The sequence below is a fragment of the Dipodomys spectabilis genome, unplaced genomic scaffold (assembly GCF_019054845.1).
Source record: "Dipodomys spectabilis isolate Male_0828 unplaced genomic scaffold, ASM1905484v1 ptg000024l, whole genome shotgun sequence".
Taxonomy (NCBI): Eukaryota; Metazoa; Chordata; class Mammalia; order Rodentia; family Heteromyidae; genus Dipodomys; species Dipodomys spectabilis.
The window spans coordinates 26,855,533-26,876,354 of record NW_024870701.1 but is presented as its reverse complement, the minus strand read 5'-3'; the positions used below and the strand labels follow the sequence as shown (position 1 = coordinate 26,876,354).

The window sequence follows — 20,822 nt, the reverse complement described above, 5'->3', positions numbered from 1 at the left end:
GCTTGAGCCATGCCCCAGCCTGTAAAGTGGCATTCTTAATTGGCTTTTAGGTATTAACTATACCACCCTGCGCTTGATGGAAAATGCAACTCTAGTGCCCATGTGTGCTGAAGGCCCTTTCTGGTTCTCTGATCGTTTTCCTAGTTCTGCCTGGGATCCTTATTCTTGGGAATGGATTGCATGGACTTTGGATCTGAAGACTGACTGTCCTTAGTCTGCTCAAGATGCCCAGTCTTTACTGTGCCCATCCAGGTCACACCACTGGTCCCATTTGATCTGCCCCTTTCCTATGGTAAACCTAAGTCTAAGCCCTGGTTTCTGCCCAGTGCTAGGATTTTTTTTTTAAACTGACTTTATTATACTGATTGGGTGGTTTGATAAAGCACTTAAGCTCCCTGAGCCTTAACTACTCCGTAAAATAAGGATACTACCCAGAGTTCCGTCATCCCTGATTGTTAGGCTCAAAGGCTGTATCTGAAAATACCTGCAAATTGTAAAGCACTACACCAGTCTAAGATTGTCTTGTGATTATTACGGTATGGATATGAAGAATAATGTGTGTGGGACGAAGTTTAACCTTTGCATGAAACTTTTGCTTCCAGACCCATTACAGGCTATAAATAGCAAAGCCGTCTGAAATTATACTTAGACCTTTGAGTCTCTTGGAACTAAAGAGGTTTTTAATTTTAATCCCCGCCCGCCATTCGCCGAACCGGAGGGGACGGGAGCTTGGCTTCCTGAGCTCTGGCCAGGAGCTGGGTGGACCCGCAGGATGTAGTCGGAGATTCGGCTTCACTGCAGCAACAGGAAGTCGCGAGTGCCGGTGGCTGTGGGTCCCATGGCAACAGGAACAACTTCCGGCCCGCCACCACCTTCAAGCCAAACAACAGGCACTCCCTTGGCAACCAGACCTGCCTCTGCAAAACAGGCCGCGCAGGTCTGGAGGCCGGAAAATGTACAGCCAGCGGTTTGGAGTCCTACAGAGGGAGATTAAGGGATCTACTACCAAGGTGGTGGCGGTGGTAAGCGGAGGGCGTGTGTGCCTGATCCTGTAGGTTCGGCTCTCCGGGTCTCCCTGAATCCAACTTCTCTCCCAGCACTGCGTTTGCCTGGGGAACCTGCCCCATCTGATGAGTTGAATTTTGGATGAAGGAAAAACGAGGTCGTTCACTGGTTCCCCTTACTCACTCAAGCCCTACCATTAGCTCTTTTACTCACAATCTCTAATATGAAGATTCATCAACACAAGGGCCAGGGGCGGGAGGGGGGGCTTTTCTCTCTCCTAGGTCCCGGATGGAAATATGTCCTTTGCACTAAGGAGGGGGTGAGGAGATGAGGGTCGTGAGAAAGACATTGAGCCTGGAGTCTGGGCTGGCCACGGTTCAGTAGTACACCTTGGACTGGTTCTGTGCCCCTGGGAAAGTCATGTGTGGAAGGGGAATTTGACTGTGAAGGGTTGTGCATGGTTATAGAACTTTTCTGTGCCAACTCGAGTAATAAGCAGAAACATTTGGAGGGGAGGGGCTGTAGAAGTGAGGACACCAACTGGATAGGACTTCAGCAAGGCAGAAGGATGTGCTAGTGACTGGAAGCCAAGGAGCAAGCACACTGAACAGAGACCTCCTGGGTTTTATTTAATTATTTTGTTGTTGTTGGTTGTCAGGCTTGAACTCAGGTTCGTGAGCTTTTTTCCCACAAGGCTGGCACTCTACCACTTTGAGCCACAGCACCACTTCGTGTTTTCTGGTGATTAAGTGGAGATAAATGGCTCATGGACTTTGCTGCCCAGATTGACTTCAAACCATGATCCTCAGAGCTCAGCCTCCTGTGTAGTTAGGATTACTGGTGTGAGCCACCAGTGCTCAGCTCCAGGCTTTATTCTTGTTGCATTACTGCCCCTCTTCCAATTTGTCAGGACTTAGGTCCACACCTATGATCCTAGCTACTTCGGAGGCTGAAATCTGAGGATGGAGATTCAAAGCCAGCTCCTGGCTCAGATTAATTGCTTGGGCTCCTGCTTGCATAGCACTGTAAGATACTGGAGTAAGTTCTATGACCCTGTAGGCTTCCTCCCCATTAGAAGCTGGATACTTCCTTCAAAGAGCTTATACTCTGGTTGCAGCAACAACTCATATATAAACCATTAGAAGTGAGTATAGTCTATATTGTCTGTGATGGATGATTCTAGAAGAAAGATCAGGGATAATCAAAGATTATACTTGTGTTATAGTCCACAGTGCACTTGGCAAATTTTGGTCAATTTACAGACCTGCTCCTTTTCTCAGTCCAAACTATAGGATTGGGAGCTGGAAAACAATAGACAGGAGGCTTCTATGGCTGTAGTTTTCAGACTGAGGGACAAAAAGTGATTGACTCTGGAGTCCTGTATCCACATGTGCCACCCAGGTGTTGTCCATTTTGGGGGCATTATTACTTGGGCTGGGAATGCACAACTAACAGGAAAAAATATGACCAAAACACAGAAGCATGTCTATTAAAATCTTGATACTTATAGGTTGATAAATTAAGAGGAAAAGGAAGAGGTCAGACTTGGTGCATCTGCTCCTCAGATGTCCTAGTGTGATAAGAAATGTTAGAGAGTTGTGTTAGGGAAAGAATCAAAATCACAAATTGATGAGATTTGGACAAGGAATTCCCTAGGAGAAATCAATAAAAACTGACTTGCATGCCTGCTGGTAAGGATACATATTTTTCTCATTTGACAGATAAGAAAAAGATTCACTAAGCACAGTAATAGGTGGAAGCCAGATTCAAATCCAGAATGAAGGCATTGGATTTGTTGGTTGATAATGAGGATTGAACTCGGTGACTTTGTGCTTGCTAGGCAGATGTTCTATCATTGAGCCATACCTCCAACCCCTTTTTGCACTGGTAGCTTTTGAGATATTGCATAGGCCAGCTCAGACTGTGATCCACCTATTTTATGCTTTCGACTAGAGATGGGATGTCAGATATGAACTACCAGGCCTAGTGTTTTTTGAGATAGAATCTTGAATTTTTTCTGGCAGGCGTGGGGGGGTAGGGGGTGGCGGGGAGGAGAGAGGAGTCTGGGCTGGCCTGGAACTGTAGTTCTCTCTGTCTCCCAAGTAGCTAGGGATTACAGGTGTGATCCATCAATATCTTGCTACAGATTTTTTTTAAAAGACAAACTGTAAACTATTTTCTGGAAACTTAATATGAGATATTATAGTAATAAAATTCTTCAGTAACAAGATCCTTAATCCTGTGTTGTTTTGTCTTTAGCATGTTTCAGAACTTCAGTGTCCAATATAGTAGTCACTAGCCAAACCTGACTTTGACCACTTGAAATGTGTCTGTCACATTTTGAAATGATAATATTTTGGTTGTATTGGTTGAATAAAATATATTAGCAAAATTAATTTCCTGTTTCATTTCTGATACTAGAAAATATAAATTTTCATATCTTTTGTGGTATAAGTCTTGTTGAACAATATAGATTTTGTACTATATCAAGACTGTACTTAGATTGGGATCGCCTTTTCAAAGAATTCCAGGTTATACTTTATTCATACAGATCAGTCCCTTCCCATACAATTTTCTACACAAGATGCACATAGCATAACAGGGCCTCTTGGTCCAGTAGCTGTTACCTTGTTTTTCAGAACCCCTAACTTCCATTCCTCTCTTAAGATAATTGCTTCTGCATGACCTTGGAATATGGTTCCTATTCTCAGCCAGTGTTCTACCAAGAGTCCTAGTTCTGCTGTGTTTCTTACCTATCATGCATCAGTGGTCCTGCTCTGCTTCTCTGTTGCATCTGCATTTCTAATGGTCCAGAAATAATAAGAGAACAGCACTCTGATTAACTGCCTGTAGGATCCAAATAATTTTGATAATGGATTGGTGGGAGTGGAGTTTGAACTCAGGGCTTGGTGCTTGCTAGGCAGATATCCTACCACTTGAGCCACATCTCTAACCTTTTTTGCTTTGGTTGTTTTTTTCTGCATAGTATCCTGCATTTATGCCCTGGCAGGCCATGTCCTTCCTCTTTATGTTCTGAGTAGCTGAGATGTCAGCTATGGTGGGACATGCCACTTTGTCCAGCCTTTTATTGGCTAAGATGAGATCTCACAAACTTTGCACAAGCTCTGGTTAACTAAATTTCTGGTTAACTAATTTCTAGAGCTCTCTTTTTATTTTTACTACCACTTTTGCCCAAGGGATACTTTAGAAATACAGTCTCCAACTAATGATTCAATTTGTGATTTTTATTTTATAACGATACAAAATGATAGGAATTCAATAGAAACTGTACTTTGACCAGAGATGCTTTCCTTGCTTACATAAACTAGGCATAGCATTGGACTCCAGATCCTAGGCCGGCATAGGATCATGGGAGTGAACAATAGACATTCAACAGTGTGCTGTGATGTTTGGTAGGTCAGATATGTTAAATGCGATTTTTTATTAACAATACTTTCAACTTATGATAGGTTTATCAGAGTGTAGTCCCATTATAGATCAAGAAGCATCTATATTTGAGACTGATTTTGTAATTCTTAAGCATAAACTCAGAAAGTCAAAAAAGTTACTCCTCAAGTGCTTACACTTTTCAGTTATCATGGATTGTACCCAATTTTATTTAGTCTTATCAGTCAAGGTCAGGATTCACTGAAGACATGCTTTTGATTTTTAGCTTAGTTATAAATATCATTGTTTTTTTGTTTTCAGAGAGCCAAGCCTCCCAAACCCCAAGGGACTGAGCAGCAAGTGGAAAAAATCCAACGCAAGCACCAGAAGTATCATGCTACTTTGGCTAACATTAAGTCACGTGAAAGGGATCGCCTGAAGGTTGAGTGGAGCCAACACAGTGACCGCAAGTCTTTTGCCAGCCTTGTGCAAGCAAGAGTCAAAGATGCCATGCAAGGGTTTCTCTTCCATACTGAAGAAAGACGAAATAAGTAAGGTTCAAAAAGCCCAGACTATGAGATAGTACTGAAACTGCAATTATTTTCTCCAGTGCTGGGGATCAAATTCAGGGCAACATATATGCTAGGCAAGCTCTCTACTTCTGAGTACATTCCCAGCCTCTAAAACTACGGTTTGGTATTGGTCAGTGAAAACCTGCAAGTGTAGTAAAGATCATGGCTGACTTACTCATACTCAATAGTTACTGATTATTGATATTTTTACTTGGCTTAACATATATTTGATGGAAAACAAAAGGAGATATTGTTTTATACTTCAGGTGTTTTGCTAGTTAATTGGAGATAAGACTCTCTTAGATTTGTTTGCCCCAGCTGGCTTTGAATGGAAATTCTCAGATTTTAGCCTCCTGAATAGCTGAGATTATAGGTGTCTGGCAAATAGATTCTAATTAAGTAAATTATAAAACACTATATCCTTTTGTTTTCTATCAAAATATAGGTTAACAGTAAAATATTACAATATGATATTTTTTGTTTTTCTTTGCTTTCTTGTGCCAGTACTGGTGCTTGAACTGAGGGCCTCATGCTTTCACTAGCTGCCACTCTATTATTTGAACCATACCTCCAGTTCCTATTTTGCTACTTTTATTGAAGATAAGCTTAATATTTTATTTGTATGGTCAAATACAGTAAGACACAAATTACTGTCTACACAGACTGCTGTCTTATGGAGAACTGCAATGATCTTTTCCTTGTGGAATTTATGATTTGACATTAATTAAGAAATTAAGTTTAACAAAAATCATGTAGTAAAATGGGGCACATTAATTTTCTTTGTCTTTTTGTTTCAGGCTACGTGAGCTTTTGGCAGCAGAAGAGTATGAGTATTTTATGGAAATGCAATCAAAAGGAGAAACCATCGAAGAGAAAAAGGATAGAATGAGAGAGAAAACCAAATTATTAAAACAGAAAAAAGAAAGAGAGAGACAGGATTTTGTGGCTCAAAAATTAGATCAACAATTCAGGTAATGGAATTGGAAAAACACATAAAGAGAATATGAAATTGGTATGTTTGAAAAAGACTTAGGAGTGCTAATTTGCAGTAAATTATAGCCTTAGGGTTATGGAAATAGCTATTATACTTTTTAAGTCTTGGTAATTATATTATAGATGAGAGCAAGTAAAAATACTGAGTTTATCTGAAAATTTTGCTGCAATATTCTACCTTGTCTTCGAAAGATAAGATAGCAAACTCATACTAGTGTTCATTGAGACATTCATTGCTATGATGACTGCAACCATTTGCACATGGCAAAGTGAGTAGAATGCCCACGAGGTAATGTACACTCAAGAATAGTTGTGAATAGTATTGCTGGCTATGTGACATGGGGAGATACTTAGGGTTCTTGAGGCTTTGTTGCTTGAATTCTAAAATAGGGACATTAAATTGTAGGGCACTTGTGAGCGGCAAATTAGTTATCATGTGTAAAAGTGATCTGTAAACTGTGAAGGACTCAAACCTTTACACTTTCCCTTTAACAATGCTTATTATCTTCTGTCTATCTAACTATCGATCAATAAAAGTAAGCATTCCTAAATCAGGGTTGCCTGAAGTCCAGTGAACAGATGAATCATTAGTGTATAGGGACCCAACACTTGATGTTTACTGTTTTAATCTTTTCTCTATTTAATTTTTATATATCTAATAACTTATAAGATATAGTAACCATGATAGCATACAATTAATAATTGTATTTGTTTGCTGGCTCTTAGAATTTTCTTACTGGACAGAATAAATAATTGCAGAAGTGTGAAGGCCTACTGATCTCCTCAGACATGTGTGGTACGGGGATCTCTCCACACACTATCAATTTGGCGTGGTTTAGCAGCCGCCATCATCAATGCCTCAACAGTGTTTGTACTCATTGATTTTGTATAAGGAAGAGAATTATTTTAAGAAAATCATCAGAGATGAACCAAAAAAGCCACATTAAAAATATTGGGGTTGGGGATTTAGCTCAATGGAAGAACACTTGCCTTGCAAGTGCAAGGGCTTCAGTTCGATCTCACACTGCAACACAAACAAAAAAAAATGACTACAATTGATACCTGTCTTTTAAAAATAAAAATAGGTTACAAAGTACCATGCAGTCACTTAAGAAAAAAAAACAAAAAACTGTGGTATGGAGCTGGGCACCAGTGGCTCACACCTGTAATCCTATCTACTCAGGAGACTGAGATCTAAGGATCATGGCTCTAAGCCATCCCAGGCAAGAAAGTCTGTGAAACTTTTATCTTCAATAAACTACTCAGAAAATGCTGGAAATGGGGCTATGGCTCAAGTGGTAGAGTCCTAGCCTTGAGCAAAAGAAGCTGAGGGACAGTGCTCAGGCCAAGTTCAAGCCCAAGGACTGGCAAAACAAACAAACAATTGTGGTATATTTATAGGCTATAGCCTTTATTACAGAGCTTATTAAACCATAATATTAAACCATAATAAAAAACCATATTATTAAACCATAATAAAGTTTTGAACTAAGAAATTATTATTATTATTATTATTATTATTGTCAGTTGTGGAGCCTGGGCGCTGTCCCTCAGCTCTTCAGCTCAAGGCTAGTGCTCTACCACTTGAGCCACACTGCCACTTCCAGTTTTCTGAGTGGTTTATTAGAGATAAGAGTCTCAGCCTTTCCTGCCTGGGCTGGCTTTGAATCTAATCCTCAGATCTCAACATCCTGAGTAGCTAGGATTACAGGCATGAGCCACCACACCTAGCTAAGGAATTATTTTTAAGAATATTTCTAAGGAATTGTTCACAATATGTTTAATGTACATATATGTATATATTCAAGATACAAGAGATCTTGTGTGTGTATATATACATACATATATGATACAGGATAGATACCTTGTATGTATATGTATCCTTATATGCATATTTGTATATATATGTATATATGAGTATATATGTGTATTAATTAATATAGATATAGATATAAATTAATAGATAGATATTAATTAATATAGAGAGATATAAAACAAAGACTGACCCTAGTTCTAGTATCACACACACACATAAAACTGTAAGAAAATAGACTAACAAGTAATAGTTATTGCTTGATAGTGTTATTAAGGAAAATTTCTGTATTTTCTTGCTTTTCTTCAATAAATATAATTAATTTTGTAGTTAGAAATGTCATGATTTGTACTCTTTCTGTTTTTAGGCTTTGGGGTTTTATTAATTACTTTTTAAAGTATGAATGATAGGATTGGGAAGGACTTTAATAAGATGCCTTGACCAATTCTAGTGTAAATTTACTGATGAATTTGAGATGTGAATTTGGTTTTTAGTAATTATGTGTTCCTTCCCCCTTTCATTTATTTGTGTATTTTGGTACCCTAGCACTTTCAGCTTCTGCTACCTTGTTGAGACTTCCATAGAGTATGGATAACTGTTGGTTATCATTTATGTTGCTACTGAGCATGATTACATATCAGCTAAACCAACACTATTTGTTGTGACAGTGCATAGTATGGAACATACTAAAAAGATAGGTGGCACACTTACCTCAGCAGTCAGGAGACTAAGGCCAGGGGACTGTGAGATCCAGGCCAATGAGAGAGGTGGGGGGAAGAGAGAAGAGGGGGGAGAGGGAAGAGGGAGGGAGAGGAAGAGATGAGAGAGATGGGAGAAAGAGAAAAGAGAAGAGAGAGAGGAGAGAGGAGAGAGAGAAGAGAGGGGAGAGAGAGGCGGGCAGATAGACATTTGTGAGCCCTAGCCCTTAAAGAGATTGGAGAAATGAGACTAGTCTTCATTAAATGATCGAAATACTCAGAAGTATCTGATGTGTGTAGTATTACCAACCATTGTCATGATCTTAGGTCTCACCCTTTCAGTCTTAGCAAGTCAAATATCTTCAAAGTTTTGAGCTTGTTTCACAGCTTCAGCTTCCTGGTGCTGCATTGGACTTAGAACCAGGAGGATCCATTGTTCAGAACATTGCTTTCAATCAAAGGTTTTCAAACTTGGATGTATACTAGAACTTCTTGGACTGTTAAAAAAAATACTGATACTTGGTTATCCAACCCCAGATGTCTGATTTTACTCATCTGGCTTAGAAGAGAGAGGGAAGAGTAGAATATTGGAATTTTTAAAAATATCCCTAGGTAGCTCAGTGGTAGAGTGCTTGCCTTGCATGTATGAGGCCCTGGGTTCGATTCCTCAGCACCACACAAGCAGGTTTGTGTTGCTTTAACAAAATACCCAAGGCTTGGTAACTTACAAAAATCCTTATTTGGCTCACAATTGTGGTGGCTGGTAGGTCCAAATGGTCTGAAGCCAACATCCTGATAAGGACCCCTCTGGCTGTGTCACAACACCATGGAGAGGTGGGAAGGGACAAAAGGAATGTGAAAGGAGCATGTGTACAAAGGAACAAGAGACAGGGGAGGGGCTGGGCTCACTCTTTTATGACTGAAGACAACAATATTCCATTCATGGGGCTGGTGACCCTATGGCCTAATTATTCCCATCCAATCCCACCTGTGGTGAGACCGTAAAGATTCTACCACTTCCCTTATAACTTAGCACACTTAAGGACCAAGCTTAAACCCTCTGTAAAGCAGATTCCAACCATAGCAAGCCCAGTGAAGAACTTTTTGAAGGTATTTGAATGACTGTGACTGAAGGAGAGGCTAACTTGATATTCAGCCAGGATGTGAAAGAGCAGGGGCCAGGGGGCAGGACCCCCTCTGTGGGCATGTGTGCTGTGGGGAAGGCAGGTGTGGGAGAAGCCTCTGGATGGTATGCCCGCACTGGCCCTAGAGCTTTTTCTTGGCGGTGCGTGCAGCATCTTCTGAGCAGTCCTGACTGCATTGCCGCGTTAGAGGTGCCTATCCCTCCTGTTTCCTGCACCACAATGTAATGAGCCCCAATTATCTAGCAAGCTTTTACATCCATTATTGCTTGCCTTACCAAAATCTCAAAGGCAGCTATTTTGCAGCTGAGGAAAGAGGTGAGGAAATTTTGATCCAAGGCCATGCAGGAAATGGCAGAGCTAGGATTCAAAGCCTACTCTGACTCTTGTGTGTGCATCTTAGAATGTCTTCCTGGAGCTTGCCTCCCTGCTCCCTCCTGCTCCTCTCTGCAGATGGCCTATAGTCAGATCTTTGGCTTTCCTCATCCCTGACTGCATAGAGATGTACATAAATAGAGTGGGGCCTCATGAAAAGCTTCAGACACAAATTCTGCTTTCAGGGAACACTGTGAGGAGCTCCGCACGCAGTTGTTTACCATCCATGAAAAGGTAGTGTCGGAGGAGAGGAAAGCACAGGTAGCCTTCAACGAGGAGCTGAAGAGACAAAAACTGGAGGAAGAAAAGATGTTTGCCAAGCTCTGGGAGGAGGACCGCTTAGCAAAGGAAAAGCGAGAAGCCCAAGAGGAGAGGAGACAGAGGGAGCTGGTGGAGAACACACGCCTGGGGCTGACCACGCAGATTACTAGCAACCTGGCACAGAGGCAGGAGGCTCTGCGGCTGAAGAAAGAGGAGATGCACCTGCTGGTGATGACTCTTGCTAAAGGGTGGAGGGCTCCATAGCTCCTAAGTACTGTGTGACTGTACAGTCTGCCCGAGGGCCTGAGTGGCTTCACAAGGCACATTACCAGTTTTGGACTCTCAGTGCTGCTTAATACCCATGTCTGGCACCAGTGGCTTACATCTGTAACCCTAAGTACTCATGAGGCTGAGATCTGAGGATCACAGTTTGAAGCCAGCCTGGGCAGGAAAGTCTATGAGACTCTTAACAACCAGAAGTGGAGCTGTGACTCAACTGCTTGAGCACTAGCCTTCCATGAACAGCTAAAGGACAGCACCCAGGCCCTGAGTTAAAGCCCCTGTACCAAAGCCCCTGTACCAGCACACCCACGCCCAAATATAATGTACCCATTATATTATTTTGTGCAGATGTGTACAAAAGTATAAAGGCTAGAAGGCTAGTGTACCACAATGCTAAATAGCTGGGTACTGGGTACTGGGATTAAAGGAGATTTCTTTTTATACTCTTCTGCATATTTGAACTCCACTAGTACTTTATGATTTCCCTCATACACAAGAATTTACACACAGCTTTATTACTAACCCAGCTGTGAAAAGCCAAGTTTTGTTTTTTATAATGCCTTTGAATTCAAGTATGAATGTGTGTGTCCATGTGAATGCATGTACACTTGCATATTTCCAAGAAATCCCATAGTCTCATCTTGTGTAGCAAATGCACTAACTTAATTTGTCTTAACTGTACTAATGCATCATCTTCATTATTGTTCTACCTTAGGAATATGACAATGCACAGATTAAATTTGAGGATGAGCAAGAGAAGATGAAGAAACTGAAGGCAAAGCAGGAACTGAGGACCACTTTGCAAAAGGCCTTACGAGAGAAGATAGAGCATATTCAGCAGGAGTACAGAGAAGAGCAGGACTTGAACGTGAAACGTGTGCAAAGAGCCCAACAAAACTTACAGGAAGAAGAAGATAAAAATAAGCAAAAAAGAGTAAGACTTTTATTGCCCACTTCTAAGTCCTGTAGGGGATTTCCAGTTGGGTGCTCAGTCTTGTAGAAAGCAGCCCTAAATACAAGGGTGCTGCAGGTACACTATGCTCCAGCAGCAGAAGGAGCCAGTAATATCTGGAAGGTCAGAAACAGAAATCCTGAGGCTACAGAGTCATACTCTTCATAACAAAATTTTGTTATGAGTGCTCCAGGTTGATTCCAGCAATCAAGGAAGTTAGAGAGCTCCTAGAATTTGAGGAAGACAAACTGAGACAGTAGTGTTTGAGTCAGTACTTAGACGATACGTGAGGCTTTGTATCAGGCAGAGATGAAGGGAAAGCATTCTGTATCAGAACAGATTCCTGTACCTTCAGAATTTGGTTGAACTTTTTAAGGATTTTGCACTTGTCCTACAGGTGTTTTTTAACTTACTTGTTGTGATGTGTTTTAATGTTTGCTTTGGTTTAGCCGTTTTTCAGATAGTGTCTTGGGTTTTTGGGTTGTTTTTTTTGTTTTGTTTTTTGGCCTGGGGCCTATCTTAAGTCATGATTCTCTTGATCTCTATCTTCTGAATAGCTGGTTGACATGGCTGTCTTTTTTTGTTGTTGTTGGTGGTGGTGGGGTTTGAACTCTGGGCCTGGGCGCTGTCCCTCAGCCCTTCAGCTCAAGGCAAATGCTCTACCACTTGAGCCACAGTGTCACTTCCAGTTTTCTGGTGCTTTATTGGAGATAAGAATCTCACCGACTTTTCTGCCTAGGCTGGCTTTGAACTGTGATCCTCAGATCTCAGCTTCCTGAGTAGCTAGGATTACAGGCATGAGCCACCAGTACCTGGCAACATAGCTGTCTTTTGAAGGGTTGACCTGGAATTGTGATCCTCCTGGAACTACCTCCAGAGTAGCTAGGATTATAAAAGTGGGCCACCAATAACTGGCTAATTTTGATGAAGTCAAATTTATCTATATTTACTTTGTTGTTCTTATGCTGGTCATCAGTCCTGAACTCAGGGCCTGGGTGCTGTTCCTGAGTTTTGGCGCTCAAGGCTAGCACTCTACCATGTTGAACTATAGCTCCAATTCTGGATTTTTGGTGGTGGTTAATTGGAGATAAGAATCTCACAGACTTTTCTTCTCAGGCTAGCTTTGAACTGCAATCTTTAGATCTTAGCCTCCTACGTAGCTAGGATTACAGGGATGAGCCACCAGCATGTGGCTGTATTTATATTTTTTGTGCTGTGGGTGTTGTGTTTACAACACTATTTCCTGGCTACTCCAGGTTGCAAAAATATACTCCTTAATAGAGATATAGTTTTAGATTTACATTTAGGTCTTTGATTCATTTTAAGTTTGTTTGTATATGGTGTCAAATAAGGGCCCAGTTAATCTGTATGAAATTTCCACTTGTCCCAGCCCATTTGTTGAAAAGACTATTTTTCCCTGTTGAGCTATGTTGGTACCCTTGGTCAAAAAAATCAGTTATAGTAAAATGAATGTTTAGTTTTGAACTTTCAGTTCTATTCTGTTAACTTTAAGTCTGCCAGAATCACATACCTATATATCATCACTGCTAAAGCATTATAATAAGTTTGAAACCAAGAAATGTAAATCTTCCAACTTGCCTTTCTATATTAATTTACTATCAACTTCTGCAAAGAAGCCAATGGAATTTTCATTGAAATTGAGTTGAATCTCTGCATCAATTTCAGTAATACTGACATTTTAAGAGTATTGTCTTCTGGCACAGTGCCAGCTGTGAAAAAGAGCCAGGCAACAGCACAAGGCTCTGTACTGGTAAGGTTGAGCCCTATATTAGCTATATAAAAAAAATCAACTAATATCCATTCTGACATAATTTTTAATGTTTTAGTCTGTTACTCTAAAAGACTGGGTTGATAACTTTAAAGGTTTGCTCTTAAATTTGCCCCCTTTTTTTTGGGGGGGGAGTCCGGTTGTGGGGCCTGAACTCTGGGCCTGGGTGCTGTCCCTCAACTCTTCAGCTCAAGGCTAGCACTCTACCACTTGAGCCACAGCACCACTTCCGGCTTTTTTTTTCTGCTTATGTGGTGCTGAGGAATCGAACCCAGGGCCTCATGCATGCAAGGCAAGCACTCTACCTCCGAGCCACCTTCCCAGCCCTCCCCCCCCCCCCCCCCCGCCTTTTGTTTTTTGGTGTAGAGCTTGAACTCAGGGCCTGGACACTGTCCCTGAGCTTTTTTCCCAAAGCTAGTAGTGCTCCGCTATTTTGAGCTACAACACCAGTTTTGTTTTCTAGTGGTTAATTGGAGATAAGACTTTCACAGACTTTCCTGACTGGGCTGGCTTTGAAATGCAATTCTCAGATCTCAGTCTCCTGAGTTGCTAGGATTACAGGTTTGAGCCGCCGGTGCCCAGCTTAAACTTTATTTGTAACAAGATAAATTAATTTCTATTTCATGTAGGACAATATGATGAGAGAACAGAAGTTGTATCTTGAATATTTGGCACAGCGACATGAGGAAGAAAAAGCTCAGGAGAAAGAATTGAACAGAATGTTAGAGGAAGAGAAGGAAAAGAAGTGGGCTGAGAATGACAAACAGCTGAGACTTGAGAAGGAGGCAAGGCAACAACTCTTGAATGAGGTCACACGCACAAGACAACTCCAAGTAGAGGAAAAGTGTAAGGAACTGAATTAAACTTATTTTATATTTTGCCCTTACTCCAACTTAAGCAACAACAAAAATATTTAAATAAGTATGTGTGAAACATTCCGAGCAATACAAAAAACATTAAGGCAAGGTTTTGCTTTTGCAAAGTGTAATAAATAAATCGTATACATGATATATATATATATATATATATATATATATATATACACACACATAGGAAGCATTTCATTGGCTGGGCACCAGTGGCTCACGCCTGTAATCTGAGCTACTGAGATCTGAAGATTGCAGTTCTAGGCCAGTCCAGCAAGAAAGTCCATGTTACTCATACCTCTAACTACCAAAAAGCAGAAGTGGATCTTTGGCTCAAGTGGTAGAGTGCTAAACTTGAGCAAAAGAGCTCAACAACAGTGCTCAGGTCCTGAGTTCAAGCCCCAGTACAGGCTTGAAAGAAAAGGAAAAAAAGACAGGAAAAGAAAATGAAAGAAATGAGGTCCTAGGTTCGATTCCTCAGCACCACATAAGCAAAAAGAAAAAAGCCAGAAGTGGCGCTGTGGCTCAAGTGGTAGAGCGCTAGTCTTGAGTTGAGAGCTGAGGGACAGCGCCCAGGCCCAGAGTTCAGGCCCCACGACCGGACTCCCCCCCCAAAAAATGAAAAAAATCTGTATTTCAGCAGATTCTAAGCAGTACCAGGAAAAATGTTCTCAAGGATAATAAAGCAGTATAATACACATCTCCTACACACACACACACACACACACACACACACTCACACAGTCTGGGCCTATTGTCTTGAATTTTTTCTCTCAAGGCTAGTGCTTTTACCATTGAGCCATTTCCATCTTTTTGGTGGTTAATTGGAGATTAGAGTATCATGGACTTTCCTGCCTGGTTGCCTTCAAACTGTGATCCTCAGATCTCAGCCTTCTGAGTAGCTAGTATTACAGGCCCAAAGGTGCCTAGCAGTCTTTTTTTTTTTTTGTAGTTTCAGATGGGTGTTTTCTTCTGTCTATGATGCTCTTTATCTTGAGAAATCCTAGACCGTCAAGGCCAGCTGAAATATCTCCTACCTTCAGAGGCTGTCTGCATTCTCTCGTTTGCAATGACTCCTCTTTCCAAGGTCCTCACTTCAGTCTGCTGACATCTCACACAAGCAGCTGACCAGAGGGTCTCCATTCAGAACCCAATCTCGGCCCAGGGCATTCTTCCCCTATTTCTTACCTGCACTCAGTTACTAGTTATTTCTTTCATAAAGAAAATTAAGCTGGGCAACAGTGGCTCATGCCTGTAGTCCTAGCTACTCAGGAGACTGAGATCTGAGGATAGCAGTTCAAAGCCAGGAAACTCATGAGATTCTTATCTCCACTTAATTACTCAGAAAAAGCCTGAAGTGGCTCATGGGCTCCAGTGGCAAAGCACTAGCCTTGAGCTAAAAAGGCTCTGGTACAGGCCCTGAGTTCAAGCCCAGGATCACCGTGCATGTGTGCACACGTGCTTGTGAGCACACACACACACACACACACACACACACACACACACAAATTGTTAACCCTTGCTGGCATATGGCTATACACACAGCACTCAGGTCAGGCAGATCAGGCCCATTGGCATGTCCTACCAGACAGTATGGCTTTTGGTACCCAGAGAAGAGGTATTGGCAGATCTTAAGGTATTGTCATGTCTTGTGTGCAAAAGGCATTTGGAAAATAATTTGTCTTGCCTTTCTTAGTACAACGGAAAGCCAAAGAACAGGAAGATTATGCCATGGAGCAGAAATGCATAGCTGAAGGCCTTAGAGCACTTTACTTTGATGGAGAGGAAAATTATGCAAGGTATGATTTTGTTTTCTTTAATATTATCATTTGTTACCAAAACCAAGGTTTTTAACATAGATGATAATATGCCACTAATTAATGCATTATTGATATTATTTTACATTAATATTACACTTGTTCTAGAAGCTCAATGCATTTTATAAAATTTCACATAAAAAGGCACCAACTGTCTTTGTAAAGTTAAAAAAAAGAAGACAGTTGGGTGCTGATGGCTCATACTTATAATACTAACTTCTTATGAGGCTGTGATCTGAGGATTGAAGCTCATAGTCAGCCAGTCAGGAAAGTCCAATTAACCAGCAAAAAGTTGTAAGTGGAGTTGTGACTAAAGTGATAGAGCACCTGCCGTGAGTGAAAAGCTAAGGGACAGCACACAGGCCCTGAGTTCAAGTCCCAGGACCAGCATAAAAATATGCTGATGTCTGATTTAGCAAAAAGTCACTATGCAACAGTAACTTTCGGTTCTGATGTTCACTGTCCTGAGTTAATGCAGACCCCAAAGATGGGGAGCTTAGATCTACAGTACTGTTTCTATGTAAGACACACATCACAAGTCCAGGCCACTTCTGACATAAATCTAACAGCTCTAAATCTAACAGCTGTTAACATTCAGTGTGCTAGATCTTTTCACAGAACACAGGAACACACTTCATATAAGCTTATCATACAGGGTACAATAGAGAGAAAACCAATGGAAGACATGCATGGTGGTTGGTGCCCCTTTCCAGTCCCACCACTCTCTCATCACCTTTATGTGTCGCTCATTCCAGAAGCGAGGACCCGGATGATCAAAATTTGAAGCTAATCTGAGCAGAAAAATCTATAGACTCCATCTCTAATTAATAGGTGAATGCTGGGCCCGAGGTATGGCTCAAGTGGTAGAGTCTAGCCATGATCAAGCAAGCTGAATAAGAGTATAAGACTCTGAGTTCAAGCCCAAGTACTAGTGCATGTGCATGCACATGTGTGCACGCAAACACACACACACTATACACGTATACACGTACACACACAAAATGGAATTACTCAGGGAAGGCATAGAGAGGAGGAATGCATTCTAGCATGGCTTACATGGTGGAGCACTTGCTTTGCTAGAATAAGACCCTGAGTTCAAAACTCTAATACTTCCAAAAAATAAAAAAAAATTTAGAATATGGAGTTACTCAGTATAGGGCATGGCTGTCTATATACAATATGCCTATATGTTCACTCCAACTTTTTGATAAACCATTTCTTTCCTGGAGAAGAGTGAGAAAAGGGTTTCCTCTACCTGCCAGTAAATATTTCAAAAAGAGATGATATACCGTCTCTAAAATTTGGACCTTCTCTAAGACTTTATTAAAGATAATTGCATAAGAAACATATTATGGAATTTTTCATCTATTTCTTCCCCATTCCCCTTGACATTTTCCCCAAATATTTTACTGTGAAAGTTTTCAATCATATGAGTACTCATTGCAGTATCCACCTGAATTTCATCACTTGGAAGGTTGAGGCAGGAGAATCTTAGGTTTGAGGTGAGTTCCTGGTCAGTCTGGGTTATATGATAAAATCCCTGTCTCAAAAAAAAAAAATCAGAAGAAGCAAACAGGAAACTTCTTGATCTTAATTGTAATCTTAATTTGTTTTCACAAATTATAACTTAATTATAATTAAATAAAACCAAATATTTACTAATTTGACACTTCAACATTTCTAATGCTTCAGGCGGTGTGAGTTAGCCCAGAAATACAGGGAGCATCTTCAGATGCAAATTGCTCACCAGCAGCAGATCCGAGAAGCTGAGAAGGCAGAGCAACGCCGAGAATTTGAGTCAGGAATGGCAGCACAGAAGGCCAATGAGGAGAAGATCCAGAAGATCCTGTCGACCCAATCCGTGCAGCCCCAAAACATTCACCCCATGCGGAGAGCTTACCCCTACAAGCTTCCACAATAGTTTCATGAACATCAATGTATTTTTCTTACTCTTGTCATAGTATTAAGTACAGTATGCTTGTGTGTTCCCTTAACTTACGGATAAACTGTATTTTTTAATTCCGAGTTTATGTAATTTGTTATATATAGACTTCTTCCTTAAATATATGTGTCCAGTACTTTTAGATTTCATAGACATGTTAATCAGTTTTTCATCACTGTGGCAAAATACCGGCCATTAAGCAACCTACAAGAAGCCAAGATTAATTCTGCCTCATGGTTTAGAGGCTTCAGTCCAAGACTGATTGACTGCATATTTTGGAGGCTGTGTGGAGGCAGAGCATCATGGCAGAAGAGAGCTTCTCACCTCATGGCAGCCAGGAAGCAGGCTGGGAGGGACCCAGGTTCCACTTTCCAGAGCTGACCATCTCCCAGCAGATGGCTTTTTAGTCTAACAATAGATTAAGCTATTAAGTCAGACCTCTGTGATCAAATTGTCTCAGGAAACTCTGTCCAGGGGTGGTCTTAGGTGTATCTCAATCCAAGTTGGACATCCAGATTAACCATCACAATAGACTTACAAATATCAATGGTCATTTCATGGTTTTTTTTCCTCACTTGCCCCACGTCTCCTCCTTCACATGTTAATAGCTGAACTTTCTGACCCATATGACCATTTCTTCTTCCTGCAGCTTATAAGGCAGAGTCTGGAGAAGCCCAGTTACTGATAACTCCAGGAGATGGAGGATGGGAGTCCTGCCAAGCTGGATAGCACAGGCACTTGGGCTCTCACCACAGAGACCTGTAGCACCTCAGAAAATTGGCATATACATGGGACTCTGCCAGCTACGTACACCAGGACGGTGACTATCATTTTACAACAGAGGAAAGTGAAGTGGCAGCTCAAAAAGCCTGGCGTAGGGGCTGGGAAGGTGGCTCAGTGGTAGAGTGTTTGCCTTGCATATGTGAGGCACTGGATTCGATTCTTCAGCACCACATAAGTAGAAAAAGCCAAAAGTGGCGCTGTGGCTCAGGTGGAGTACTAGCATAGCCTGCCATTGGAGACAGCCACTCCAACCACTTGGCAGAAAAGTAGCCTGGGGAATCCTTATTGTGTCAATCAATAGAGACATCAGCCTCACAGGCATTAGCCAGCTGCAACAGCTAAGATTCTGAAAGGCTTGCCCCTTTTTTCCATGTAAAGTCTGATGAGAGGAGAAAAAAAAGTGCTCATACCTAGATATAAAGCTGCTTTGTTCACTGGATAGACCTATATATAAATATACATATATAGACACAGAATAGCAATAAAAATTTATTTTTCCAGGTACCAGTGGCTCATACCTGAGACCTGAAGATGGCAGTTTGAAGCCAGCCTGGGCAGAAAAGTCCCCATAAGACTCTTTTTTGTTGCTGTTGGTGGTGGTGTGGGGCTTGAACTCTGAGTCTGGGTGTTGTCCCTGAGCATTTCAGCTTAAGCAAGCACTCTACCACTGGAGCCACAGTGCCACTTCTGGTTTTCTGAGTGGTTTATTAAAAATAAGAGTCTCATGGACTTTTCCTGCTTGGGCTGGCTTGAACTATGATCCTCAGATCTCAGCCTCTAGAATAGCTAGAGTATGCCCCTGTCACACGCCCCATAAGACTCTACCTCCAATTAACCAGTCAACGCTCCCCCCCCCCCCCGAAAAAAAACAAACAAACCTGGGAGTAGAGCTGTGGCTCAAAGTGGTAGAGTACTAGCCTTGAGCAAAAAGATCTCAGGGACAGAATCCAGGTCCTGAGTTCAAGCCCCACAACCAGAAAAAAATATATTTTGTTGTTTATGTCTGTCTTTTTTGCTGTTTCAGTTTGATTATTTTGATTATTCATTATAGTTTTTCTTTTTTGTAAATTATACAAGAGATATTTAATTTCTACTTTGTAGCATAGGCCTGTACTGTTACCTTCTACCATTTAATTTTTGTAGTTTTCTTCTCCTTTTCTTCATTTCTCTGAAATCATCATACTTAATGACAATACCTGATACCTGCCTTTTAGTATTCTAAAAGTATTTAGTATTTAGTTTTTAGTATTTTAGTATTCATACATCATGTACTCCCCTCCCCTTTTCCTGACCTATTTATGCCTTTTTTCTATCTATAAGTAGAGCTCTTCTCTCAGTCATACTTTGTTCTATCCTTGTTTTCCCATCTCTAATTCTTCCTCACTATCTACAATCATACTTGGTAACTAAGTTATGCAATGTCATTCTTTTTTTTTTTTTTTTTGGCTTGTTGCTTTGAGTTCCTTTTTTCTTTTCTTTTTTTCTCATTCTTGGTGATGGTGATTGCTGTTGCTTAGGTGTTATATTTGTATGTGTATGTGTGTGTGTATAAATAAATAAATATATATATATAAAATATATGCTCAACTCTCAAGACTTCACCTCTCCCTCCTACCCAGCATAACAAGTTCAAGCCCCATGACTAATGAAAAAAAAAAAAAAACAGGGTCAAGAATGGATAATGAAGCTGGGCATTGGTGGCTCAAGCCTATAATCCTAGTTACTTAGGAGGATGAGATCTGATGATCATGGTTGGAAGTGGAAGTATGGCTCAAGTGATAGAACACTAGCCTTGAGCAAAAGAGCATAGGGACAGTGCCTAGGCCCAGAATCCTAGCCCCAGTACTGCCATACACATGTGCATGCACGCGCGTGTACACACACACACACACAAAGCATGGTTAGTGAAACAAGAGCTGATATTTAGACACCTGAATGAATTCTAAGTAGATCAAACAAAAGAATACAAACATTTGAATGAAAAAAAAAGGTAGTGCAGGATATGAAAGGAAATTACTAAAGATACGGAAATCTAGAAAAAAAATCAAATCCTGGAAATGAAGAGCTCAATTGCTCAAGCTACAATCGCTTATAGTTGATCAGAATAAACTATTTTGTTAATGTCTAACACAGAGTCTTTAACAT

General features: G+C 40.9%; 1 protein-coding gene across 1 annotated transcript; it reads left to right on the top strand.

Moving 5' to 3' along the window:
* Window positions 1-596: 596 nt before the first annotated feature.
* Cfap53 (cilia and flagella associated protein 53) lies at window positions 597-17,971 on the top strand. The gene is made up of 8 exons (XM_042674996.1): window positions 597-1,022; window positions 4,714-4,943; window positions 5,762-5,935; window positions 10,171-10,474; window positions 11,244-11,462; window positions 13,899-14,115; window positions 15,832-15,934; window positions 17,645-17,971. Exons 1-8 carry the CDS (start codon window positions 954-956, stop codon window positions 17,871-17,873), a joined length of 1,545 nt encoding a protein of 514 aa, XP_042530930.1. The 5' UTR covers window positions 597-953; the 3' UTR covers window positions 17,874-17,971.
* Window positions 17,972-20,822: the final 2,851 nt, after the last annotated feature.